Source organism: Notechis scutatus, chromosome 8, assembly GCF_049901735.1.
Source record: "Notechis scutatus isolate UNSWTSFEM ecotype Mainland chromosome 8, rNotScu1.2, whole genome shotgun sequence".
Taxonomy (NCBI): domain Eukaryota; kingdom Metazoa; phylum Chordata; class Lepidosauria; order Squamata; family Elapidae; genus Notechis; species Notechis scutatus.
In genome coordinates, this window is record NC_142016.1 from 6,131,380 (window position 1) to 6,156,177 (window position 24,798).

At 39.2% G+C, this 24,798-nt stretch overlaps 1 protein-coding gene across 2 annotated transcripts in view; it reads right to left on the reverse strand.

The window, feature by feature from the left end:
* The window catches only part of CSMD2 (CUB and Sushi multiple domains 2), a 642,692-nt gene that overhangs the window by 513,332 nt on the left and 104,562 nt on the right, over positions 1-24,798 (reverse strand). For both annotated transcript variants that reach the window (XM_087970516.1, XM_087970515.1), the window contains exon 3: positions 21,017-21,129. In XM_087970516.1, the coding sequence (XP_087826642.1) occupies positions 21,017-21,129 (113 nt within the window). The remainder of the gene's footprint in view (positions 1-21,016; positions 21,130-24,798) is intronic.

The following is a 24,798-nucleotide window of genomic DNA, read 5'->3' on the forward strand; positions in this document are numbered from 1 at the left end:
ATTGGGTGGGAGGGGGTTAATCACCAGCTCTAAAAAGAGGGCAATTTGCAATCCTGCATTGATATTGGAATATTATATATTGATATTTGTGGTGTTTCCTTCTCCTTGATAGAATTTCTCACGATTGATTTATTATTTGTTTTAATGTTTTGAGAGATCCCTCATCTTTTGGGATAGCTCAAAAATTGAACGGAGACATAAACAAACAGAAAATTAAAAAAAAATGTTAGAATTATGTCAACTAAAAGGAACTTGTTTGGTAAAGATTGATAGACCCAGATACTTGGGAGAGGAAATTGCAACACACTTTATTTCCAATAAGTCTGTCTTTCACAAATGGAATTGCTCTTGTATGCAAACATAGTTTGTTACTTGGACCTACTGATAATCATCTTCGTTCTATATTTGAATATTATAAAAAATTAATGGTACCCAAGCTATCTTAAAAATCTATAATCAAAAGGCATGTCCTGAAACTTAGATGGGAATCTTGCCAATTCTTCCTGGTCAATAACTCCTGCTTTAGGATTCATTTTGGAAATGGGACCATTTTGATTAGCTACAGCAGCAGTTTTCCTAAAACAAGTGAGGAAAAATGCAAACACTCACAATCACTGTTTTGTTCCTTTTAAAAAGGAAAAAAGGAGGTGTTTTAATTGATGAGGAAACATTGCCATTTACTCAAAGACTGTTTCTCAATGTATTTAAATGCCTCTAATTTCTTAAAATAAGCAGTGTGCTTCAAGACATAATTGTTGCTTTTAACACAGGCTGTTGGTTTTCACGGCTGTTAAATTTGTCACAGCTGGAATCACAACAGAATAGTGTAGAAAATGAATCTTCAAATGGAATGCTTCAAGTGTCAAATGAAACACTTCAATAGATCAGAAAAGCCAACTATCACATTTGCAGCATTGGGAAGGGTCCTGTCTATCTCTTCACATGCTCATCACCATCCACCCAAGAATTTATATTTAACCAGACATGGGCGAGAAATCAGTTTAGTTTGCATCTTAATGTCACTTAACCTAATTTGCACCTCTCAAGGTAATATGTAAACCTGGAAACAAGTTTCCTTCAGGTTTTGCACATGAGTATTTCCATTCACTTCTACAATGCAGACTTCTGCATACTGGTCTTTATTAAAAATCTATGCATATTTCAGCATAGATTTTTGTCTCCAAAGTATTTCTAAAAGAAAATCAAGCACAATGGATTGATGTTTCAAAATATTCAAAAGTTGCAAGAAACTAAATAACCCCCTTTATTTGATCTTAACTGAGATCAAATTGGACCACTGAAAATGAACAGACAAAAATGCTTCTAGAAAATGTTCTATAAAAAGGGTTATAGAAAATGCTTTATAAGCATTTTACTGTGTTTGGTTAACACAGGGAATAGCTTGACAGAAGATAGAAGGGATTTTGTAAATCTAAAATAAGGACCACTTCCCTATTTAGTTTGGTGAATACTTTAAATTTTACTTCCAAAACTGTTTTCACCCAGTTTTAAGAAAACAACTTTATAGGATTTAAAGGATTTAAAAGACAAAGCAATTACAAAATGGTCTACACCAGGTATCAGCACCTAGCCATCCTTGGCTGATTTTGTGAGATCTTAAAGAAATCACCAATAAATTCTAGAGTTGTAGAAATAGTACATTAATATATTTAAATGCAACTTAATGCATTTAAATTTATTTCTAAAAAGACCATTTAAATGTAGCAAACAACTATTATTGGGACACATCCAGAGAATTGGTTTAGTTTCCTCCCTTCCAGTCTATAAGACAGCATAACAATACATCAATAGGATTTTCTCTGTTGATCTCTATTCTGTTTCAGCCAATAGGCGGTGAGTCCTGACCACTTTAAAGTTGGATAAGTCAAGGACAACTAGATAAATGAAAAGAATACTTCCAGAAATCTTACAAGGAAGATGTTAATAAAGAAGTGTTTACTTTTAAAGGATGTTTTTTATGCAAATAATATATACGTACATAGATTTATATACACACAAACACATACAGATTAGAATGTACAAGCAATTGTTCCTAAAATCAGATTTCAAATGAACTGGTAATTAACCTGGCTATTTTATGGAGGGGAGGATCATATATTTATTTTGAGGATACTGCAAAGATTTGAAAAATCAGTTGGCTTTTTCTTTTTCTTTTTTCTTTTTTTGCTGCTCTCAGTGCATCATGAAAAGAAGTTTCTGCACCAGGGCATAAGAACTGAGACTGTTAAGATGTTTTTTTTAGGCTACACATTATGAAACATTATGAAAATGTTTCAGAAGCTATCTCCAAAGCCTTGGGGTAACTAGCTTGAGTATCAGTTAATTCAGAAGGACAAGAGGAGGAAGTGCACGGTTTAAACCCTGGAGCAAAGATATATAAGATCTGAGACTTTCTTTCACTGCAATGTTCAATCAAATGTTGTGTTGAAGGATTTATTCTTGTCTGCAATGATGATTCCGATCAGCAACTTTTTATTTATTTATTTATTTTGTCAAACAATTATTAGACAACAAGTATAAGTATAAACATGGTAATAAACATATGAAATGGATACAAACAAGAAAAAAGAAACAATAGGACAGGGACATAGGCACATTGGTGCACTTATGCACACCCCCTACAGACCTCTTAGGAAAGGGGTGAGGTCAACAGTAGACAGTCTAAGTTTAAAGTTTTGGGGGTTTGGGGAAGAAATTTAAAGGATTCTTTACTTGTTCATATTGATCCCAACTTCTTTCTATTTCAGTATCATGTAAAAATATGTCTTGGGCTACACTTAACTAGAAGTCACCATATTCTAGTCCACTTTGACATCCCAAAGGTGTTTTTTCAGGAGGCAACTGGACTTCCTTGTTTTTTCTTTGAAGGTGTTTCACTTTTCATCCTCATTCCTCAGCTCTGACAGGATAGTGGGGAATGGAAGGATTTATATTCCTTTCAGACAGCTGGTCATTTGCATCCTTTTAGAGCACGGGTATCAAACTCGCCATGTCACATTGCTATCATGTGATGTTTGTCCCATTTGTGGAGCTGGGGTGGGCGTGGCTTGTGCATGACACATCTGGCCCATGGGCCACCAGGTTGACACCCCTGTTTTAAAGGGTTGTTGAAGCATCTGAGTCGTCGGGGTCACCTGAGTGGTGCTCCTGGTTCCTGTAGTCTGCATTTTTTCCCTCTGGAAATCCATTCCTACTCCCACACCATTCAAAGGATGTTCATCCCAAATTGTATAGCTAAAAGTCTGTAGAGATTATCAGTCATCCAGGTCATAGTTGTTCCAATGGTGCTTTTTCAGGAGGCAACTGGACTTCCTTGTTTTTTGAAGATGTTTCCCTTCTCATCCATTCTTCAGCTTGGAGGTTTATCTGTGTCCTCAGAAAAAAAACTGAAAATTTGAAACATTTGAAAAAAAAATGCAGACTACAGGAAACTGGAGCATTACTCAGGTGACCCTGACAACACAGATAAACCTCAATGATGCAAATGACCAACTGTCTGCAAGGAATATAAATCATTCCATTCCCCACTATCCTGTCAGAGCTGAAGAAGCTTCTTGGATGAGAAGTAAAACATCTTCAAAGAAAAAACAAGTCCTGTTGACTGCTGAAAAAGCACCTTTGGGATAACCATGACCTAGATGACTGAGAATCTCTACAGGCCAATTTTGACAGTTTTGGTAGTGGTTATTAAAACATAATCATATCAAAACATGATTTGATATAGGTTTGCTTCTCCTCGGCAAACTGGAACTATTTCATGTCCACCACATGGGAAGGATGGTATAATGCTTTCTGAATATAAGTCATAGATGTTCTGTTAATCAAAGGAAGAAAAGTGGGAGGAAATCATAGAAAGGAACCTTCCTCCCCCACTTTTTTTCTTTTCTTTTTCTTGGGTATTTGTATCTGTACAGGCCACAGACAACTGCCATACTGAGCATGAGTGACAAAGTTCCTGATACCTTATTCCATTATGTTTCTCTTGCCATTATCCACTTGCACTCCAAAACAGTTGTATGTCTGTAGGCTGGACTATTATAAATACAATAGGTTGCAAGCTCAAAACAATTTTCTCAAAATTACACACACAAAAACAATAAAATTAGACCTTCAGAATTGACTTTTAGTCCTCGGGAGTGTGGATTACTTTCTTGCCAAACACTGTGATGCATCAGCATGTTACCGCACAGTAGAGTCTTTAATAATGTATGTTATCACACAGAGTTCAAATTTAGGGGAAAATCTGATTGTAGTGACTACACAAGAAGACCATTGTTATTGAAAGGAGTTAGTGACATATTTTGATTTATCCCTCATATTAAAGAAACTCTAGAACAGGGATGTCAAACTCAATTTCATTGAGGGCTGCATCGGGGTTGTATTTGACCTTGGGGGGCGTAGCCAGGATAGGTGTGACCAGCTCAACATCACTCGTGTTGGGGTGCCTGTGGTGGTCTGAACACTCTGCCAGCAAAAATGGTCTCCAAATTTCCATTTTGGCCGTGACAGCCTCCTGTAACCCTCTGACAGCAAAAATAGAGCTCGGGAGGGCTGCCCATGGCCATCGAATGCTCCATTTTCAGCTGTGATAGCCTCCTGCAACCCTCTGCTAGAAAAAATGGAGCTCAGGAGGGCCATCCACAGCCCCCCGAAGCTCCATTTTTTTCTGGCAGAGGCACTGTGGGCTGGTCCTTTGCTGTTTCCAGAGCAGCCCCATGGGCTGGATTTAACCACACCACAGGCCGGATTCAGCCCCCAGGCCATGAGTTTGACACAGTGGTGGGATTCAAATAATTTAACAACCAGCTCTCTGCCCTAATGATTTCTTCCAACAACCAGGTCACCAAACTGCTCAGAAAGTAAACAACCGGTTTCCCGAAGTGGTGCGAACTGGCTGAATCCCGCCACTGATTTGACACCCCGCTCTAGAAGTTCAGAACTCCTTCTAAGCTAGCTTGCATATTTTTCACTCTTGCTTGCTAAACAAAAGTAGAGGAATCTTCCACATAGCTTCAAAGTTTCTCTTGCTGTGAAAATCTCAGACTTCACATACTCATCACCATCACCACTAATTCCCATTCAAGAGTCATGTATCATCCAGGCAAGATCAGGTCTTGCAGTTTCCTGACCATAGCAAGATCATGAAGTCATGGTGCCAGGTTTTGATAAAAACTGCAGGATTGTTGTTATTAATGAAGAGTTTCTGCAATGGAACCTAGTGTTGCTTACTGTTGACAAATTGATGATCCAATAGAGCATCTCTGCTAATGTTATTAAGGAGCTCCTGGCAGCTTGTAAAAGATTTGTATCAACTTGGTTGATAGGTATGCTTTTTATGTTATGTTTTTCAATCAGTTTGCTTTAGCTAATAGCAATAGCAATGTGCAATAGGTATATTATAAACTGCTCCATAGTGCTTCATAGCACTCTCTGAGTGGTTTACCAATGTTAGCATGGTTCCTCCAACAATCTGGATCCTCATTTTACTCAGCTCAGCAGGATGGAAGGCTGAGTCAACCATGAGCCCCATCAGGATTGAACTAATAAAGATTAAAATCCCATGTGTTCATTGCATCTGGATCCCAAGGAACCATTGCCCGGGCACTTGATCATTGCTATGACACTTGGCAAAACAATGATGCATTCAGTTAACATGAGTGTCAGTGTTCCAAAAAGCCTCCACTCCAACAAATAACTCTGAGACAGACATCTTCTCAAAAGTTCTGTTTTATTTTGGATAGTAAACTGGCACATCTGGGAAATCCCAAATCTGAAAGTTCCGGGTTTCCTTGCAATAAGTAAAAACTACAAATCCACCCCCTGCACTCATTACATCACATGCCCCAATCACCATTCGCCTCAGCTTCAGACTTTCTCTCAACCAGGTGCATAAATAACATGACCTTGACTTAGAAAAAAAAAGCTATTATGTCTAACCACATGCACTCCAAGAAATTCCCCCCTCCCAGTTTCCCAGGCTCAAGAATGTGGCAGTGTGGAAGCGTGTGGAGTTAATATGGCTTCCAAAGCTGACAAGGAGACTTATTAAGAGATTAGTTTGCATGCAACATAAAATGAAACTAAAAGGGCTTTAGTTTTTTCTTCATTTAATTTGAGGAATAAGATGCATTTCATTTTTTAATTTTTAGAAGACTCTTCCTTTACTCGTCTCTTACCAAATTTCTCAAGACTGCAGTCATATAATTTTTCCTTGGTCATCTCTGCATTGGAACAAATGTACCCAACCTGTGAGGCACACAGCCCAACAGGCTAACTCATTTTTAGGGAAATTCCCCTTCTAAAGAGCAGTAGAAAGAGAAACAAAAGAAGAAGAAAAAGGTAAGATAGTAGTATCAGCCTAAAAACAAAGAAATTCCCAAGTATCTATAAGGACAACTTGCATTTTATTTTTAATGAATGTTAGTGGTGGCTTACTGTACTTTGACCAAGATGCAAGGGCCCAGAACCATTAAAGTGGGCAGCAAATAAATTTTCTAAATAAATAAATAACATATGCAAGCCATAGATAAAAACATGCAACTCAATTATGTCCTCTCACCTTTCCTGGTAGCAAACATATTAACATTTAAATTGAGAATCCCCAGGAAGTGCCAGTAGACCAGATAGGATTGCAAAATATACTCCCTGCACGTCAACACAAGATTAAACAAAGGAAATCTGATATTGTATGCCCTTTAGGACTTTACAAACTCCTAAATACAGTGTGGGTATTGTTGGTTTAAATAGTGAAAGCTAGTATTGTCAAATCTGTTCAGCTATGCTTACAATAATCAAGTTTCCAACAGATACAACTGAACTATATTAGTTTCACAGATGACAGAGAGCTGGATAACTAGAAGAGTTATAGAATATAGTTGAAAGGATTGTTTTGCAGAATTCTTTAAGAGGAGGTATAGTTTTCTTCCTTAGAGCTTTAGAGCCATTACCTGCAAAAGTTTCAACATGGCTGGTTTAAGGGCCTCTCCACTTGGTTCACACAAGTTTGGCATGTAAAATTGTATAGCTACTTAGCTTCTTTAATTGTCCCAGAGAACGTTAGCTAATCATGCAAATACTTTTAGGCAGACACATAAAGCCTTTCAGAGGTCATGGTTACTTTAATGCTTCATTTTCTGAAAGCTTTCCACAGCCCTAATAATTAGTTGAGATTAGTTCAAAGGATCTTGGGGCAACATTAATTAACACCACTTGTAATCACCAAGATGCCACAACATTCTGAATGTAGACTGACTCACCTATTCAACAGAATATATAGGGCTGTGCTGATCCATATCTATTTTGTAACTAATTATTCTATTATTCTATGCTACTACTTGGAGTGCTGATGTATTTTTTGTATTCTATCCTTTCTCCATTGTTTACTCTTGTTCTTGTTCACTTTTGAATGCAGATTTTATTAATAAATTACAGTATCTTCAATGAAACAACCTCTAGTAGATCCTTTTTAAAAATAAAAATAAAACTGTCCTTAATATATAGTATATTTTCCTTCAATTCTGCATGCAGGTAGTCTTTAACTTACAACCATTCACTTAGGGATTGTTTCAAGTTACAACAGCACTGAAAAAATGACTTATAATTGATCCTCATACTTAGAACCATTGCAGCATCCTCATGGTTGCATGATCAAAATTTGGGCATTTGGCAACCAGCATGTATTTACGATGATTGCAGCATCCTAGAGTCACGTGAATGCCATATACTGCCTTCTCAGGTAGCTTCCGCAAATGAAGTCAATGGAACCAATTGTGGTTATAAAACTGATTACTCTTTGAAGATCCCAATATAACCTTCTGGAACATTTTTACATTTAGGAAGCATCATTTACATTAAAATTTCTATGAAAACTATGTTGCAACTCAGATATTTTAAAGCTTCTCTGGGATCCAATACAAGAAATAGCAATATTCAGTTAATAAGTAAATAGTTCTTCATAAAGCCAGCAATTTAAAATAGGCTACTGTACAAGCTATTGTCCAGATCATAACCATCTGTATTAAATAGCATAAAAACAGTAGATTATTTAGTATATTGAGAGAAGTGGAGTGCTAGTTTTATCAGTGATTCATTTATCTGCTGCTATACCCTAACCACCAATGCACAGAATTATGTGCAGTGAAGATGGTGCTTGATTTCATGGTATGAGGTGCAATGACAATAAAGTAAACTAAATTACAGTTTGTATAAGGAAGCTTGTAATAAGAATTCATTGGGGTAGCTTACAAATTTTATAATAAATCTCTATGAACTGTGCAGTTTAATAGACCATGACTTTCACAGTTGCTGCAGGATTTCAGGAAAAGATATATTTCAGTTAAATATATCACCACTGATCAAGTAAAGTAGGTGAATTTCTCATACAGGATTCTGTTAAATCTGCCTTCTAAAAGAGCAGATGGAAGGATGTTAAACTGAACCTGAGAAAAAGCTGTGTAATGGCCAGGCAGTCCCAAAGTTGCTACAGACTCAATTTCAGATTTTTTGGGCTCCAGAGCCTAACCCTGTTAGCAACTAATTTCGGTTCACTTTGTCATTCCCCTTCCAGTTGTTCAAGAAGCATTCTGGCTTGATTATAAGCCAAAGATAGCAAAAACTCTCATTCTTTATGCAAGACAATGTCTTCCAGCCTGAAATGGATTTGCTGACAATTATTGAAGGAGCCAGGCCTACAGACAAAAGCTTTGACCAAAGATTGAAACTTCTCCTGCCAAACACAGGTTTTTAGCCAGAAAGAAGGCTGTATTCAGCAAATATTTACAGACTTGTCCTCAGAAATGTGGTCTGGATAATTTCTAAGGGGTGATAATAGGAATATCGACTGGGTGTAACCACAGAGTTGAGCTGGTGAAAGATGCAAGTTCAAAACTTCCCTTTTGCACAAAACAATCAAGATACTTGCAGTACTTCTTTTTTGCCTGCTTTATAATTTCAGCTTGGGTCTTCTACTTGCCTGAGATACATAATACTACCAAGAGATATTTAAAATATTTAGCCTGGGGTGTCCAACCTTGGCAACTTTAAGACTTGTGGACTTTAACCCCCTAAATTCTCCAGCTAGCATGGTTAACTGGGAATTCTGGGAGTTGAAGTCCACAAGTCTTATAGTTGCCAAGATTGGACAGCCCTGATTTAAGCTATTCAGTGACATTTCCATGGATATTCCAATTGTTGTTCTCGAGGCTTCAAGCAAACCTCATAGTCTTTGCTTCTAATAATCAGTCAGTCAGAAGATTATTCTTAGTGCAAAGTCAGTGAGGATCTGCAATGCTCTCCTAATCCAGTAATATTTATGACACGATCACAGCATTGACTGCATCGAGCAGTGTTGGTAAACTTTTATAAGCTAGCTAGGAGTATGAGAGTTTATATCTTGCTGGAATCTGACTATGGAGTGAACATAGAAGTTTGGGGATTCAGATGCTAATAACAGCCTTGCTTCTGAGTTGCAATTCAATTTGTAAGATATCCCAAAGAGTTTTGTTTTAATCATAGACTTGTACTGATATATCACTGGTGGAGCAAGCATTTTTCTGTGGTGGAAGCCTTACTCATATCTTACAGTTGTCCTCCAGAGACGGAATCAAAGGCACAGCTCAAATCAAGAAATGCACCATTAACATTGCTTTGGGTTTGCTAGAATATTTTATCCTTCTGTGCTGTAAAACCAACAGTTGAACGTTCTGTTCTAAAGCCTGCTTTTTTCTCTTTCTAATATGAGTGTTCCAGCCTGCTCCTGCCAATGCTCAGGTTTCCAACAAAGGTTCCTAGTATATAGTTTACTTCTTATGTTGAGGAAGTTCATTAGCAGAACTAATCCTACTCCCTTTTTAAAATATAAAGATAACTATTACAGATCCCCAGTAGCTGGGAATGGAGGCTGATTTATTGAGCTAGATGAAAAGTGAAGCCAAGGTTGACTAGAAGACCTCCAAGGTCCCTTCCAACTCTGTTGTTCTATTCTGTTCTATTCTATACTACTATTCAATATTTGCCTTTGTGAACGTGGCTGGGATGTGGGCATTTTCAAAGCTTTCCCCATTTTCAAGTAAAGTATCAAATATCTCAGCAGCTAAAACAGCCAGCCACTCAAATAAATTGGTGAGTATGGTGGATCCAGGATGTTATAAAGTGAATGGATACAGAATCTCCATCTTGTGATAAGGTCTAGGAATAATGCCAGAATAGATCTCAATCCTTAATCCCAGCAAATTATATTAATTTCTGCTAGCTAGCCATTTGTGGATCTCTTTTTTTGCTTCAAAAGATATACTTTTGAGATAGACTCTTTTCATTTTAGGAATTTTTTAAGTGGAGAAGAGATTGACAAGGAAATGACCCTGATAGCTGTAGCAAATGATTTTTAGCTGCCACATGGTCCTGGTCAAAGCATCTGTAAGGGGACATCTGACTGGACTTTTTGTTGCCCCTAATTAGGCATACCTCTCTCCTCTGGATAATTTCACTGAGTTCTAACTTGGTTTGGAGTAATAGTTCACAAGTAATAGTCATGCTGAGCAAGTCACTGACAACTTTGCATGCTATTTTATTCCATTTAATCCATGAAGCTTCACTATTCACTCAGTGTCAAACCAAAACAGTTTTGGCAAATAATAGCCCTTGGAAGACTAGGCAATTATATTCTTAATTACAGTTAAAGTAGGTAACTCCACATACTGCTTTTCTTATTAATAACTTTCCATCAGTCTTTTTCTAATTGGAAAATGCCAGAAGGAAGTCATAGAAGCCAAAGAATAACAGAGTTAGAAGGGACTTTGGAGGTCTTCTAGTTTAACCTCCTGCTCAAGCAGGAAACCCTATACAATCTAAGCCAAATGGTTGTCCAAACTAATCTTGAAAACCTCCAGTGATGAAGGATCCACAACTTCTGGAGGTAAGCCATTCTTCTGATTAATTGTTCTGTCAGGAAATTTCTCCTTAATTCCAGATTGGATCTCTAATCATTTCCATCTGTAACTTCTTGTCCTGCCTACAGGTTCTTTGGAGAATAGGTCTACCCCATCTTCTCTGTGAAAGCCCCTCAAGTAGTAGAAAACTGCTATTATGCCATCCCAAGACTAGATATACCTAGTTCCCACAACAGTTCATTGTATAGTTTCATCTCCAGACACATTTTTTGTTCTTCTCTAAACCCTTTCTAGAGCCTCAACATCTTTTTGCATTGGGATGACCATCTTACCAGTATAATATAAAGTAGTACCATCATTTCAGGTGGAGTTAATACTATATTTTATGCAATCTACAACTGTGTTGGCTTTTTGTTAGTTGCAGCAGCAATGCTGATTGTTCACTAGAACTCCTACTCCTATTTTCCCTTCACTTACAGATATCAAGCCAGGTACCATCTGTTCTATAACTGTGCACTTTTCCTTGCCTAAGTGTAAGATCCAACTTTTCACACATCTGAACTGCATTTTGTTGGATAACACCCAAAAGATCTTATCCAACAAAAGGATTCAAAAGGAAGGAATTCCCTTTAATGTCTTCCCTTGCAATTTAATGGAAGGCCAGCTAGGGAGGTAATGAAAAGCTGGAGTACCAATTGTATAGGAGAGGGGGACACTTATACAGTCCTTGACCATTCTTCTATATTCTCCTTATGTACCTTTGCACCTTATGTATCTTCTCCTTTGAAGGATCAAGGAGACATCTTCTCATCCAAATGAATTACAAGTGACAGGAAAAATGCAGCAGACTTTTCCCTGCATCACACTACTATATACAGTGCTGTTTAGTTGTGATGTACTCTACCTTCTCCAGGCAGTTTTTTCAACTTTTTCAAATGCAGTGATTCTTTATTTTTTCTTACAAATGTTTGTGCTGCTACTCTAATATGAGGACTGAAACCTGATTAATAGAAAAGAATAATTGATTGGCTATGTTATAATCAATTAGCAGGTTCATCTATTAATTAAATTAGCACAAATGTGAAGGAAAAAAAAACTATTTCTGAAGTCAGTAGCATATTTGTATTGCACACGATGAAAGACTTATTTGAGAAAATCATTTCTCTCTGAGAGAGACTGAGAAGAGAATAAGCACTCTTTAATACTGGTACAGTATGCCTTGTCATTTTTTAAATTAGCACCTATATAAAATGATATCTTGGTATATTTTTCTCTGGCTATGTATGTTATAAAATATTCTGCCTGTATAATTAGAATACCTATTAAGCTTTTTAAAAGGAAAAAAAAATCTATCAATCTACCTAATTAAATTGATTAAATGTCACAGTTGTCAGAAATATTCCCAAGCATAGTTTGAGAAACCAGTATTAAACTGAAAGTAAGTTACAAGTGTTTGTATAAGTGAATTTTTAAAAAGTGAACATCCAATCAGAAGAAATAGCAACTAGGAAAGAAAGACTGAATTTTGAATCAGTATCAGACTGACAAGTAATATTGACTTGGGCAGGCATTCGAGTTAAAATTTAAAAGAAAAAGAAAAACTTAGAAATGTAAATCATATTTGTAAAGCATGTCCCATTTTCATATGCTTTTCGGAGGCTCCAGATGCTGTGCGAGAGCAGGGCATTTTTTACATGACTTTGAGAGAGCCCAGTGGCCTAGTCTATCATCAAGAATGACATGGCGTATCACATGTGACAGACATGTCACAGGTTCACCATCCCCAGACTAAGATGAATCTAGATTATTTGGTTAAAAGTCAACATTTAATAGTTGAGATGAAGAGTTCTATCTCCCCTCCATAGTTAATTTAGTAACCAGGGAAAGTGTTACATATGAACCCACCCTGCAAGTACTAATCTATTCCATGGACAGTTTCCTTGGATCCTTGGCTAGTTCAAGCCTTGCTATCTGCCAGGGACCAGAGAATGTGTGGATATTGGAGAATGCCACTTTGAAGTACAATCCTAATCTATCCATGCATTTATCCATAATTTCTCTTCCATCCAAAATAAATAAGTTTGCTATTGTAATCACAGGTCATAAATAGGATAATAAAATGAGAAAAGGAAGCAATAAAAGATATAAGAAGGTTTAAACTAACAGTTGGAACCATATCTGCAAGAAGATAAATAATGTCCTCCATTTGACTAACACCATTAGGACAGAGACCTTAAGCAGGAAGCCACAAAACAAAAACAGCCATATATTGAAGTTAGAATGTGCTTCTACTCACTGAGTTTTAAAAGGAAACAGCCATACCAGTTGCTCTTTCAGTGCAAAGAAATGGCAATTTTTTTGATAGGGATTTACAGTAGGATTGTCATGCTGGATTTCTGGCAGTTTGTACTTAAACATAAGTCCAGTATAGCACAGGTAATTGGGGAAGCCACTCAAGCACAAAAACCAAACAGGATACTAATGGTAGATGGGTGGAAATCTCAACCTATTAACATTGATGCTGGGTTTACTTTAAGGGTCAATAAAGGTGCCTCTTGATCAAGCATCAAGAGATCCTTGAGAAAATAGCAGTAAAGCCACCTGTGAAAAATACTCCTGTCTTACCTGCAAATAACTTCAATGCTGAGAGCTTTTGAAGGGCAGTGGTTTCTCATTCTAATGAGGTTCTACAAATGCTAACAGTTTATCAGTGAGAGGGAAGGTGCAGCATGTTTCTTAATTTCTTAATCTGCCAGCGATGGATCATTTTCCTAACTAACAGTTTTCACAGGTTCAGATGCCAGAACAACAACAATACACAGCTATCCTTGTCACTAAGTGGTTTGGAATGCTGAACTAGAAATGAGGAGGTAAAACTCTGGAACATCATTAAAGTTTTATTAAACCCAGCTTGTTGTTTTATGGATCTGTTCTTTCTTTATTTGCCTTATGATAAAAGAGCAAACCTTCCCAGCATTATGTTAAACTTCCTGATTTCTTTTTCATTCCAAGCAAAGGACAGCCAAGAGGCAGCAAATTATAAATTATAATACAATTCTGTCATGCACACCATATTAATATCTTCTTTAAAAAAACAAAAAAAAACCCAAGACCTCCTCTCCATGATGAACTGTTGTTGGTATTAACCAGAATGTGGTATGGAATTCACACTGATTTCCCACTCGCTACAAAACACTCTCTCAATTTATTTTAAATGTCACTTTACTATATTTTCATCAGCTCTACCATCATGGTAATTGTAATTAATTTTATATTATACTTATGCAACTAGCATATGTAATCTTCAGGGGATGGTTTCCATGAATAGTTTAGAACTTCACTATCAGCTCAGAGATTAACCCCAAAAGGTTTGAAAACCTACATGGATATCTGTCCATTCAGTATCCACCCACCAGGTTAGAGAAGATTCAGGTGTGTTTTGTCAATTTCTCTACCTTCAGAAAACTAGGCTACTGTTTCCAGATAGAAAAAAATCTAGACAAACAATAGGAGGCAACAAATGATATAAAAACACTAATACTGTTTTGTAGGAGGTTTCCTCCCTAGGGGTGTGATTCTACCAGTTTGGACTGGTTCAGTAGAACCGATTGTTCTGATTCTCGTTAGTTCGGAGAACCAGTAAATCGAGCCCCTGGCTGGCCCCACCCCTCTCCGCCTGCTTCTCTGCTCCTTGCCCAGCCAATCCTTATCATGCATGAATGACATTACATGCATGCGTGACAATCGCTGACTGAATTCTTCCCCCACCCACCCAGTCCCACCCCTTATCTCAGCCATGCGCCATCGCTGCCTGCAGTCTGTCTTCGCCCACCCGTCTGCCCGCCAGCCATCACTATCAGCCTTCTGCCATGATCTCCCTAGCTGAGTGAGGCTCTGCAAGCCCCAGTCACCTACATGCCACTGACGCCACCAGCCCCAGTTGAGTCCCAACTCCAGGCCCAGCCTAGGTTGCCACCATCATGCTACTGCTGCTGCCCCCACCCTTGTTGCCACTGCTGCCACAAGCCCTAGTTGCTAGCCTATGCCGCCACTGCCATGCTGCCACTGTCCTCAGCACTCGTGGCCTAGCTAGCTTCTTCAACTGTCCCTGTCTGGCTTGCTTAGCCGCCAGCACCATGGCTCCATCCCATGTGGCACTCGCAGTCTAGCAAGCTTCCTCCCCCACTGTCCCCAGCCTCCACCTGGCTTGCTGGTGGAGCACCATGGCTCCATCCCATGTGGCACTCGCAGTCTAGCAAGCTTCCCTCCCCCCACTGTCCCCAGCCTCCAGGTTACCTGGCTTGCTGGTGGGAGAGAGGAAGGTGAGCCAGGACTGGCCCATTGCCTCTTGGGTCCCCACCAGCCTGCATCTCACCTCCTGCCTGGATTCTCCGCAGCTGCTGGGTCTTCTTTGGGGAGGTGACCAGGGAGCATGATGCTATGCCCTCATTGCCCCTTTGCCTGCCGCCCCTTCCCTCTGCCAGGGGTGATGCGGACGGCGTAGCCTCGTGCTTCTTGGTTGCCTCCCGCACTCAGCTAAAATGCTCGGCCTGGGAAGGGAGGGGCAGCTGGCAGAGGGGCGATGCAGGAGGCGTAGCCTCATGCTTCCTTGTTGCCTCCCACACACCCCGGCAGCCACGAGCCTCAGCAGCTGTGGGGAATCCGAGCAGGGGACATGATGCAGGCTGGCAGGGAGCTGAGTGGCAATTGCCCTGGCTGGCTCACCTTTCCCTCTATCACCAGCCATGGGAAGAAGGTAAGTTTTGCAGGCAGTTGGGAAAGCCCAAAATGCTGTCTAGCCCAGAACTACTGGTAGGGTGGGCGAGGCTGCAGCGCACGCCTCACTTGAAGTTCCCAGCTCTTTCCTTTCCCAAAAAGAGGGAGGGGAGGAAGTCCCGCCTGCGGCCCTTTTGTTGGACCTGGAAGCCTTGCCTGCCAGCTTTTCCAGGCAAGGCAGGACTTGGTGTGAACAGACAATTAGAACACTTGCTAAGCAACTGGCCATTAAGCGAGTATCACTTGTATTTGGTTTGCCAGTCATCTGGCCATGCCCACCCAGTCACATTACCACCAAGCCATACCCAGTTGGTCACATGACCACTAAACCACATCCACCCAGTCACGTCAGCAAGCCACGCCACCCAGTCACGTGACCACCAAGCCACATCCACACATTAAGCCACGCTCACAGAACTGGTTGTTAAAAATGTTGAATCCCACTCTATTTATTATTAAGCATTTTTATTATTTGTCTTATGCCTACACAAAAGTGAATAGAAATTCCAGGAAACAAAGTATAAAAATCCTAATAAAGCTAGCAATCTAATGGGAATATAAGCAGAGGAAAACCAAGATAACATTTTTATTGTCATCATGATAACACTTTACAACAAAGGTTTATATTTTTTAGACTTTCCATTGTTCAGTAAAGAAACAATTCAAAGGCTAGTTTAGTTAAATTATTAACTAGCATCAAACTGTCTTTCAGGAACACACAATAGTTGTCCCAAAGCACTTAAAAACAAACACATTTCAGCTTTTTTTATTAAAAAAGTACAATTCAACGGTATATTAATGCCTTTAAGATCTAACTACAAAATTGTAACTCTTTGCTGTCATTTAATAATCTATATAGGCTAAAAAATTCAACTTTACCAGGTACAAAATTTGGATGACAGCAGTTCTCAGTGCTTATATTTAGCTACTGCAAAATTTATTTGTAAGTGTCTGTCTAAAAAATGAAGGCACTACAACAAAGCTGAATTTGTCCAGTACACTGACCAATCTAGGCTATATTTTGATTTATTATTACTAATGAGGAAGCAATTTGTATCTAGCATTTGGAGTAACCATGAACACAGATGTTCAGGGAGTGGAATTACCTGATTAATGTACATAATGAACAAGTCTTTACAGAAGGCAGCAGATGAAGTGAATTCCTGCAGGAACCAAGGCTAAGCATGACTTTTTTTTTGGAGCTGGAACTAACAGCAACCTCAGAACCTCAGTGCATATTGATTCTAAGCAGAGAATCAAAATGGTTAACTACAATAATTAGCAAGAGAAGAGAAAGATGCAAAGGAATGCATGTTTAATGAATAAAATGTTGTCTCAGATAGCAATCTAGGTTGTAAATACAGACTTGCAAATTTTGAAGCCTGATCAGGCTGATAGAATATGGGAGACAGAACACACTGGAAATTTGTACAACTCTTCCATTTTCTGAAAGCAAAGTCTGGATGAGCCACATATTGGAATGAATTATTTTGTTGCATCTTTAGTCCACAAGTTTCACCAGCTATCCAAACTTGGTATTGGACAATGAATTAGACCTGCAGTCTGTAGAATGCCCAGCCAACATGACTTCAGCTGTCTGAGAAATGCGGCTGCAACATACGAGAAGACTACTTAATTGGACAAAGCCATTATAAGTAATACAATTAAGGGAAGCTGTAATAGGTACATCAATATTTCCTATCACCTGAAGATAGAAACTAAATAGAGTGTCTCCATAGCTCCTAGAAATGTTTAGGTCAGATTATTTTATTTTATACAAGCTATGGGGTTCATGATGCATGGCTCCTGCAACCCTCTCCCAAACTGCTTCTGAATTATCAGTAGCATCGACATCATTTGTCCTTCTCACCTTCAATTATCCAGAACTTTTCAAACTGTATTCCATGGAAACTAAGGTTAGGGTTTCATGAAAGATCAAGAGGGGGAAATATTATCTTGAAAGCAGCCTACAACTTTGGCTCTTGACCAGAGCTTCCAGATTTTTTTGATTTATTTTTTTAAGTAACAGATTCCACAGTCAAAACATTTTAAAAAGTTGTCCTAGAACACCAGAACAATCGACCCATATTTACAGCAAGTCCACTAACTAGACTTGCCAAACTGCTTGCTTTTATTCCTGTTCCTCTGAAATAAGTCTATATCACCAGATTTGTTTTTCATTGCACTGCAGCAGAAAGTGTGTGTGTGTGTGTGTGTGTGTGTGTGTATGTGTACACACACACACATGTATACACATACATATGTACATGTATCATTCCTGTTCCCAATCTTTTCACTGCTAAATCTTTCAGATGGAGGCATGACTAAGATATGATTAGTTTCTGGGTGGTATGGTATTTTTTTATGTCCTCAAAGTCTTACCTGGTGAGGACAGTAGTAAGTTGAGATTTTAATTCCCCACAATACCCTATCCTGGAGTGTGGACATGGTAGGCCTTACTGGGAAATTAAATAGAACCTTCTTGAGTTGTTTCAGGTAGACCTGTGGGAGGAGTAGATTCCTCCAAACTTGCTTCCATCATTGTCCTGGGACTGGAGCACCAAAAATATCTGACAGAATCAACAAAATGTCTAATCAGGGTTCAAAAAAAGATGGACTACTGAGTGAGGGTCCAGCAATGAGGATGAATCTGACTGAAAGTAAGCCCAATATGATCCTGGTAATTTTAACTGTCTTGAGCAGTGGTTCCCAAACTTTTTCAGGCCACCGCCCCTTTGGTGCTACAAACTCATCCTCAATGCCCCCCACCCAGGGGCGGGATTCAAATTTCTGTGGGCATGGGCTAATTTGAGAGTGTGGCTTGCTGGTAATGTGATTGGGTGGGCGTGGCTTGCTGGTCACATGACTGGGTGGGCATAGCTTGCTGGTCACGTGACTGGTGGCATGGCTTGTTGGTCACGTGACTGGGTGAGCATGGTTTGGTGACTGGCAAACCAAATACACGTGGTCCTCACTTAATGGCCAGTTGCTTAGCAAGTGTTCTAATTTATGACTGGCCTCCCTAGAACTACTTGACCTGTTTTTGGAGTTTTGACAGCCATGCACACACATATACACATACTCCCTTCCAACCCCACTGGAGAAGGTCATTGGACTAGAATCGGCAAAGCATCTCTGATTAGATTCTAGTAGTGAATAGAATCTAATCAGAGATGCTTTGCCAATTTCTTGTTGATTTGTTTTATTTGTATTTCTTTATTTTATGTTGCTGAATTGCATTGACATGTGTGTCCCTTCTTGTGCACAATCCAGAAGATTTTGTGATTCTTTGCAGCAAAAATTACCAACCTCTGGCTTTGCTCTACTTTTCAAACATGCCGGCACTGCTGTGTTTCAGGTGCCGGCCCTGCAGGTCCACCCCATTGAGCCCGCTGCATTGGAGGGACCTGCCCAAGCAAGTCCGAGTGGAGTGGTACACCAAATCAATGGGGTGAGCCTGAGAGAGGGAAAAAGAGAGAGAAAAAAGAGAGAAAGAGAGAAGGAAGAAAAGAAAGAGAAAAGGGAAAGAAAGAAAAAGGGACAAAGAAAGGGGGCATGGAGGGATGGAAAGGGGGAGGGGGAGAGAGGGAGAGGAGAGAGGAGAGGAGAGAGAGAGAGAGAGAGAGAGACCTGATGCATCAGATTGAAATGAGGCCTAGTTTAGAGGCCCTTTTCCACATTGAAACATCTTTACCAGCACATTGAAACATCTTTGGCTTCTGTTAATTAAAGGTTTTGTGGACGAAACATGGCCAAGACTATCAGGAAGCTCTCACATTTTGTTGAGGCTTTAAATAGGATCCATTGGACCAGATCTCCACTCTAAAAAATTAGTTTTCCCCAATGTATTACAGTGCCAATTCTGAAAAAGGCAAAACCAAAATGTACTGGTAAATTACGAGAACACACACACACACCACACACACACACACACACACACACTTCTAACCCTGCTGGAGCAGGTGATTGGACTAGAATAGATATCTCATTATATTTTTCCTCCTTCCCTCCCTCCTTCTTTATTTCTTTTTCTTTCTGTCCCTTCCTTCCATCCCCCCTCTTTCTTTGTCCCTTTTTCTTTATTTCTTTTTCTTTCTGAACCCTCCCTTCCATTCCCCCCTCTTTCTTTGTCCCTTTTTCTTTTTCTTTCTGTCCCTTCCTTCCATCCCCCTCTTTCTTTGTCCCTTTTCTCTTTCTCTTCTTCCTTCTCTCTTTCTCTGTCTCTCTTTCCTCTCTCTTTCCCTCTCTCAGGCTCACCCCATTGACTTCGTGCACCGCTCCGTTCAGACTTGCTTGGGCAGGTGCCTCCAGTGCAAGGGGCTCAATGGGATGAAACGTGGTGGTGGCGGCAGCAGGATGTTTGAAAAGGAGAGCAAAGCCTCTCTCCTTTCCCAACGGTGCATTCGGGACGGAGCTCCTTGCACCAGAGCATGCAAGTCAATGGGATGATCATGCGGGGCCTTGCCTCGAACGCGGAGGCAGTGGGGTTTTTTCTCACCCCTGAATTGTGCCCTGCTGCTCACCTCCAGCGGCCCCTGCTGCCTCTTAGCGCCCCCCTGCCAGCCCCCTTGCCTCTCAGTGCCCCCCAAGGCATCCCACCCCCCCCAGGGGGCGGTACCACCCACTTTGGGAACCACTGGTCTAGAAGATGATTATCCAATCTGTTAAGAGGAGAGAGGTTCTTTTGTTTGCATAAAAAAGGAACGATTATATGAGCAATAAAAAGCAAAACACAATAAAATCCAATTTTATACCCAAGAGTTGTAGTATTGAAACTGATGGAGCCCATTCTTTTTCAGTTACTACTCATCCACAATGCCAAACTCATCAATATATGAGGAGAGGCCATACTGGTATTTTGGCTCCAAACCAAAGAGTTAGCATAGTTTAACTCAGTAATTATACTTTACAAGATACAGATTTAAAATCACTTGATTTGAGACCTTAATTGCAAACATGTAGCAAAAAGTTACTAACTCAACATTTATCACGTAGAGGGAGGGATATTTTAAAAGATAATTGTCCTGAGATGTATGATCTGTTCTGCAGCATGTACATTCTTTGAAAACCACAACTGGCTGATCTTCTAAACTAAGCAAGGTCAGGCCTGATTAGTATTAGATGAAAAAACTACAAGAATTTCCCAGGCTTTCCCAGAAGAAAAGAAATGTAAAAATATTCCCTGAATGCTGCCAAGAAAACTACACCATTGTATCCATGAAATCACCGTGCCCTACTCTATTTGGAAGAGCCTTTGCTTTTAGTTTATCAGAAAATTCCCTTTATAGAAGAAGCAGCATATGCATATCAAAAGTTCACCAAAGTTCACCCACCTTCATAGGTTGCCTGAAATCCTTGAGCACTAACAGCATAGTCACTTACAAGCCACAAGGACAGCACCACTCCAGTACTCACAATGGGAGGAGGCAGCTGGAAACCTGTGAGCCTGGAAGAAATCAAGGGAGAGAGTCACAAAAGGAATTTCCTAATGAAACACAATTCAGATGATCACTTTCCTGTTGATCCATGAAATAGCTTCAACTACAGAAAACAATGAACCCAACCTCGTTCATATCAAGCATTATGATACAAGGGGACTTTGGTGTTCTCTGAGCTTGTCTGCTTTCTTGTAGATATTTAATTACCCTAAGTAGGTAACATCACCAGTGCTAGTGATTAAGTATGTGATGGCTGGTGCCCACTAAAGGACAGCTGGTGGGAAGGAGTACACTGAAGTAGTGGTTTCCCAGGAAGCAGGGAGAACATTCCAAGGAGGGGATGAGACAAGAAGCAGCACATTCCAGTGTTGGACATGAGACAGAGAAAAGAGAATCAGGAGAGCCACAACCTACAGTCTTCTACGGTTTATCTATTACAGCAAGAGTAGCATTGGTTTTAATCTGGCAAGATTCTGTCCTTTTTGGCATGAGCAATAAAGAACTGAACTTTGGCTGGATTGTTCTGTGTCATTCTTGGGTTGGGCTGGGTGGGCTGGGCTTGTCAAAGGCAGTTTGTAGGTTCCTGTTTAACTTCAGTGTGGCAGGCATTATGTGTAAATTTAGCTACCACAGTTACTTAACAAAACTTGTTTGTGAATGTAGCTTGTATAAAAAAATAACTGCATTCAGAAACCTATTGGAAAGCTATACAAGTACAATGAGCTTATGGCAACAAGACCAATCAATGCATTGACTAGAGTTTTGCACCACCTGCATTTTCGAAATGATCTTCAAAGACCACTTCCTCCTGAAGAATCATTGTTTCATCCTGCAGTTAATCTCACTTATTTTGGCCATGTCATGTGAGGGAATTCACCTGAAGAAAGCAATTATGTTGGGAAGAGTTAGTGGTAAAAAGAAACCAGGTTGCCAAAGAACATGATGGCTATACAATATCAAAGCTGACACCAGCCAGAGACTAGAAAAACTCAAAGAAACAGTAAGATCAGAAGATGTGGAGAGGCCTGGCCTATAGAATTGCCAAGAACTGGACATGACTAAATGGATAACATCATCATCATTGCATTCAGGTAAAGTGAAAGCCTGAAAAGTAGACAGATCCCATCCCAAGTAAATATACTGGGTGAAAATGAGGCTTTTCTGGAGGGTGGTTGACAATTATATTGGAGGATAGTGATTCTGCTTATTGGTTTTGCAAAATTTAATATACAGTTTATCATGAATGTTTTATTTTTTATTCAGTTGTATGCTATTTTTGTTGTAGTAAAATGCAGGGAGTTCTGTAAGACTCCATGGCATATGCAACTAATAAATGAATGTTATATCATATAATAAAAATGAAGCTTACAAAAGAGTTTTGAATAAGTCTTCCCTTCTAAACTAACTGACAGGGGTCTTCTGCAACTAGCTAAATGCCCTGAGCTGATAGGAAAAATGCTAACATGCTTTCCTCTGCCCTTCCTCCCCCACCAAAAAGCATTTATAAGAAGAAATATAGTGACATTGTCTTAGCAAATGATCAATCAAAGGAAAGCTGAGAACGAACTAAGGAACAGTTTCAGAACTGAAATTCTGCATGAGCTATGTCTGAACAGCAGGGTTATCAAACACAACCATTCACACATCATTAATTAATCCTTTGTTTAGAACTACAAATTTTCCAGCCCAAGGAAAATAGTATGATTTTTCGTGCCTTGGAATGCAACATATCTGAGAAATAGTTCAAACCACAAAGAGCTTCTGGGAGAGCAAGTCAGTATTCATTCAGAGATGCTGTAACAATCATAAGCTTCTTTTACTATAATTGCTCCATATTTTATTCTACCCCCAAACCATCATCATTACTGTCAACATATACTCCATTACCCAATGGGTAATAAGAACTGGCTGTCTTCTAATGATTTGCTACAGCTTGTCAAATGTATTCCAGCTTCAGCTCAACATTGTGTGCAGTGTAAAATATCTGCACAAGGACAGAGAAGGATACACACTCAAACATGCATCGGGGAGATATGTCTTACCCAAAACAACATTTCTTATTCTTTGAAACAGTCAGTCAGTCATGCCTCCGATTAACTCCATGCTAAGGGAGGTAAGGAAGGAGAGTGGACAGAGGGAGGAAAATGAGTGGAAGAAGGAAGATAGGAAGATAAGTAGATGGAGGGAGGGAGGGAGAATGAAGGAAGGAAACAGTTTTGACTACAATGGAACAAAGCGGTGGGGGGGAGAGAAATAAAAAGAGGGAAGGTGGTCCTATTCACTTGTGGCTTTGGTTATTTCAATTGAAGGAAATTTTATTCTCTCAAAAATACATTTCTAAATGCTGGGCAACTTTTTATAACTACATATTAGTAGACTGGAACTGCAAATCAAGTGAATAATGTTGGGATTCACAAAATATGTTTTCCTCAAGCAGCTCTATGTGGTAACTGGCTCCTTGAGCAGCTCCCCAAAGGCTTTGACTGCAATTCTTAAGGTTGCAAACCATACTGAGATAAATGGAAAAAAACAGTTTGAAGACAGATGAAAAAGAGACATGAATTATATCTTATTAGGCAGCACAGCAAATTATATAGTTTGCTGAACAAAGACCCGTGTAGTATGTGAATTAAAGATAACATCAACATTTTGTAGTCCTCCCAGATTCTTTCCATAAATGAATTATATTCTGCAACTAGATGTTAATTTTATTATAGGTTGGTTCAGCAATAATTCCTGAACCAGCATTATGACTTCCTAGGTATTAATTCCCAGCTGTTCTATTGACATAGCTGGGAAATGGCTAATATACATTTCTGATTAACAATTATAGTTTTATCTACTAATCCTACCACCTACCACTTAGCTAAGGCAATTTATAAAATAGGCTTAAAGGAAGGCTTTATTTTAAAGGAAAAAATGCTTTCTTTCTCTCTCTGCTACCATCAGTTTAAGAGGTAAAATTCTACCATATAAAAATACCAAGGACAGCTGATAAGTCTGTGGCATTCCATCAAGGAAAAATATATTTTTTTTTAAAAAAAAAATTCTGGCTCCTAGAAACAAGCTCATAGCTCACTTTCAAAAGAGTTAACAAGAGGAATCTTGGGAATTGACTCCAACACACCTGGAAGTCATCAAGTTGGGAAAGGCAGTTATCTACTTTTATTCAAGATCATCCAAATGAATTTTGAATTTGTACTGATAGAAGATACATTTCCAAGAACCATACACATGATTCTCCTTGTAAAAAATATTTTCAAAAAAAAAAAAAGAAAGAGAGAAAGTAATAATAGTACCAAAAATCTGTCCTACCCTGGTTGCTAATTATTTGTCATTCTCAATTCCAAAACCTTCAGAATTTTACTGGATGGCAACCAGTAGATTTTGGAAAGGCACTGAGAAAAAGGAGAGCTGTCATCATTTTTATTTACTAAGGAGCTGTACTTTTATACCTGACAACCAATCTAAAACTTGATGCCCTTCAGATGTGCTGAATTTGAACTCTCAGAAGACTCAGCAGGAATTTTAACATAATTGAAGGGCATCATATTTAAAGATGTGGGACTGAGCTTTTCACAGATATTTTGTTGTGAATTGTACAAGAGATTGTACTGCAAAACAATGAAAACAATTATTTAATAGTAAGCCAAAGGCATTATTAGCACTAACAATAG